General features: G+C 34.9%; 1 protein-coding gene and 1 long non-coding RNA gene across 2 annotated transcripts in view; one reads left to right on the plus strand and one right to left on the minus strand.

Annotated features, from left to right (window-relative positions):
- LOC109541368 overlaps positions 1–1,794 on the plus strand; it is an 11,899-nt gene extending 10,105 nt beyond the window's left edge. The window contains exon 2 of the long non-coding RNA XR_002172317.2: positions 341–1,794. This is a non-coding gene — a long non-coding RNA (uncharacterized LOC109541368). The remainder of the gene's footprint in view (positions 1–340) is intronic.
- Positions 1,795–3,165: 1,371 nt separating this feature from the next.
- LOC109543482 (piggyBac transposable element-derived protein 4-like) overlaps positions 3,166–3,626 on the minus strand; it is a gene marked incomplete in the record, with an annotated part of 2,109 nt that continues 1,648 nt past the window's right edge. The window contains 1 exon segment of the mRNA XM_048666162.1: positions 3,166–3,626. Within this exon segment, the coding sequence (XP_048522119.1) occupies positions 3,535–3,626 (92 nt within the window).

Genomic DNA, 3,626 nt, shown 5'->3' on the forward strand with positions numbered 1-3,626 from the left:
CTACCAAAATTCCTCGCAGTTTGCGAATATCTTAGGTATTTATATACGCTCGCACTGGTACGTCCGTATGCTACCGAGGTTAAAGCGCGAATCCTGGATTATTATTATGGCTAACACGTAAATCTGTATAAATTTACTTGAAAAACTTGGTCGGTTTAAATGCTTGAGCATTTATTTGTCTCTTCCAAAGACTGGTCAACCTTTTCAATCTATTGAAAAACATACCTCAGTTTGTTATTGTAGTAAGCACGCCTCATTTGTTTGTTAATAATATGAACAATTATTAAAAAGAATACTGAAATATGATATGCTTTTTGTAACCGATAATCTTCTGTTTCAGATGGCCAACTGAAAGCGAATGCAAAGAAATATGGAATATAAACTAATAATTTAAAAACAATTTTTAAATATTATTCATAAAAAAATCAAACATCCTAGTTACGCTAGTTTTTTAATATACAGAGTCATTCAAAATTGGCGTCATTTCTCAACATTATTGATCAAATAAAATACAATTCTGTTGTTAAAACACAGTGTTCCCAAGAGCAAGAAGTCCTGCTCTTGTTTCACTCCAAACACCTATCTTTGTGTCTCAATCACTTTGAAGTCTGGGCTCATATTTTGAGCAGATTTTCATGTTCGGTTAATTAACTGCTGCTCAATTTGAACCGGTGTTCGGAAGATCAGAGATTTAGTGTGTTCTAGTGTCCCGTACATATTACATACATGATAGGAATGTAGGCCCTTCCATGGGGGAGTTATCGGGACAATTAAGTATCCGGTGATTGAGAAAGTGCAGTTGTGCAACTTCAAGTCCTCCTGGAAGGCTCAGCTGCAATAATCTCCAATACCTGTTGCTCTAGGTCAGGAAAGCGAGCATCTTTAGATTGTCCACTATCTGCGTTCATTTCGGGCCACTCGTCTAGTGTGTAGCTCTTTGCTGGTGTAAGTTCTGACAGCTTCTGCTATGTTACTGTGGCATTTTCCCATAACTAATCGCATATTCACAAATTCGCTGTTGGTTTTCATTTTGTGAAAGAAGCTCCAAAATAAGCCACGGTTTGACAAATGCTTGTTATTATTGACAAAGGCTGTCTACCTGTAACCATCTGTTAATGACAAAAAACATCATTGCCGCTTTTCACTTTTTTTTCACTTGCGGCGAAATTTTTTTCTATATATTTTTCGTTCTCTCTAAGTCGGCACCTATATACCCTTAAAAGAAATGATGCCAATTTTGAATCCCCTTGTATACATTTGTATATGTGGTACAGATGATCCGTTTTTAAGTTTTACTTGTAGTTAGCGAATATACTTCTAACATCAGGTTATATTAAAATTTACGCAATAGGATCGATGCATATGCTTAATTTTTCAAACTTTTCTTTGGTAACTTTAGATTTAGATATTAAACTATAAGTGTTTTCCTCCTAATTATGCAGTGTTTTGTAGGTTTATTACAATACAGATACAGAGGCAGCCATATTCAGAATTTTTTATGAAAGTTTTTATTTATTAGCTTACATATTAGTATATACATCCAATAAGAGTTAAAAATGTTAAAATTATTTATATTGCACCTCAACTTATAGCTTTTCGTTTAACAGTTTTAAATTTGTTGGTCGGATAGTTTTAGTCTTTAGCTTTAGCTGTGGGTTAGTTGAACATACTTTCAGATATTTTGTATCTGAAATACGACTAAACCTTGTCTTTTATATTACGAAGTATTTCAGCTTTAGCTTTTGAATTATTCTGAATGATGACTATTTATGCGAATAAAGCCCTTTAGTATAATTTATTTATTTATAAATATAATATACTAAAATATTATAAATTTAATAATTATACTGATTATATAATTTGATTATTATTATGTTTTGTATTTTTGCATCGATTTGGTTAGTCCAACTTTGTGATGGATATTTTCAGAAATGGTTCTTTTAACGTCAGTCGTCGAAATAGCAGTTCCAAACACCGATCAACACGGTGATACGGGTTTTATATGTCTGAACTAGTGGTTTTCAATCCTATGTTTATATTTTTATATGATTTATATACTCTAGCATGATTATCAACGATTGGGGGTTAAATCATGGTCACTCCGGATCCTCAGTGGTTGATACCCGATACACCCAGGACCGTTGTTTGATAAGCAAAACAAAATAAACATGAAGTTATTGTATTTATTCGAATAAGGTAGCGGGTAGAAACTTCCATGTCATCACAAGGAACAGTTCTACTTCAGGGACGCGACCCTGCCTACGCAAGCCTTGCTGTCTCCTCGTACACTATCTGAGGAAAGCAAGTTCCAAAACTTAAATCCTACCCAACAACCTTAATCCGAACTTATCCTTACCCCGTCATCAACTAATCAGTCAAGTGTTGTCACAAACCGCTCAAGCCGAGGCCATCAATGCCTAGGAGGTAGGTACGAGTTGAGAAAGAAGAGTAATATTCATCGCCGTTAAACGTTGCTCTTGGTCATATAGCGAGAAGGGTTTGAAAGTATGCTGCTGAAGTTAGAAAGCCTTGGCAGGGCTGTGAAAGACTTTCGAATTGTGGATATTGATCTAGCTTGATCGAGAACGAAGCTTTGACATAACAAAAAGTAAAAGGGCCAAATTTTCAACATTTTTCATAGTAATCTGTCGATCACTTGGCAACCGAACGGCCCGTGGTAGATGGTTCAAGAGGTCAATCAACGATGACGCCCAATGAATCGTAACTAAGCCACATTTTTATGCCCCTTTTTGTTGGTTTTGGATGCATATTTTGTTTCATTGACGACCGACGTTTGAATTTTGCATAGACTTGTCAATGCTTTGAAAGCAACTAACTATCTTGCCGAAACTTTTATACTGTGCCTTTCAAGCACTCAATCGACATTATCAATATAATATGTCTTGGAGCAGTCAGGCTGTTTGCGTGGTCAAGCAAAATATATCTTTTAGGACAAAAATTTGAGTCTGTCTCTAGACATTGCATTTTGTATTGCTGTATTTACCATCGAGGCATGCCCTGACCAATAATCGCGATAAGACGTAACCAGCATGCATCTAAGAACAATTTATATTTCGCCTTCATCGCTTTCATTCAAACGTGTGTTGCGTGTTGTTTCCTTATAAATTCTTATTCTTTCGTTCCTACACTGAGCAATGTATTTATTAACACGTTGACGGACAGTAGGAACAAGCGAAGTTCGAAAATTGACACTATATGTTTTTGTGATTTTTAGAATGTTAGAAGTATAGTTTTACTCTTTCTGCTTAAATAAACTTAATTTTGATTAATTTAGTACCTTTAATTAGGTTGCGGCTATAACCGTCATGGCGCCAGCGGACTCTATACACTAAGTGATAGGACGATGGCGGCTATAACAGCAAAAATTTAAAAACGTAAATGACAGGTTTAATGGTTCAAACAAGCAATTTTTGTATGCAACAAAGTATTTTTGGGAGTTTTACACGAAATGTTAGTTCTTAATCAAACAAAAATAAATAAATGACAAAAAAATTTATTATAATTTTATAATTATTATACATTATTTTCGGTATGCCATGTTTCAAAGCATGGTGCAGGACACAGTGCAGGTTTTGACATGCAATTCTTGCAGCAATATGATGTTT

The sequence above is a fragment of the Dendroctonus ponderosae genome, unplaced genomic scaffold, assembly GCF_020466585.1.
Source record: "Dendroctonus ponderosae isolate FM_Combo_2020 unplaced genomic scaffold, Dpon_F_20191213v2 Dpon_F_20191213_1, whole genome shotgun sequence".
NCBI lineage: Eukaryota > Metazoa > Arthropoda > Insecta > Coleoptera > Curculionidae > Dendroctonus > Dendroctonus ponderosae.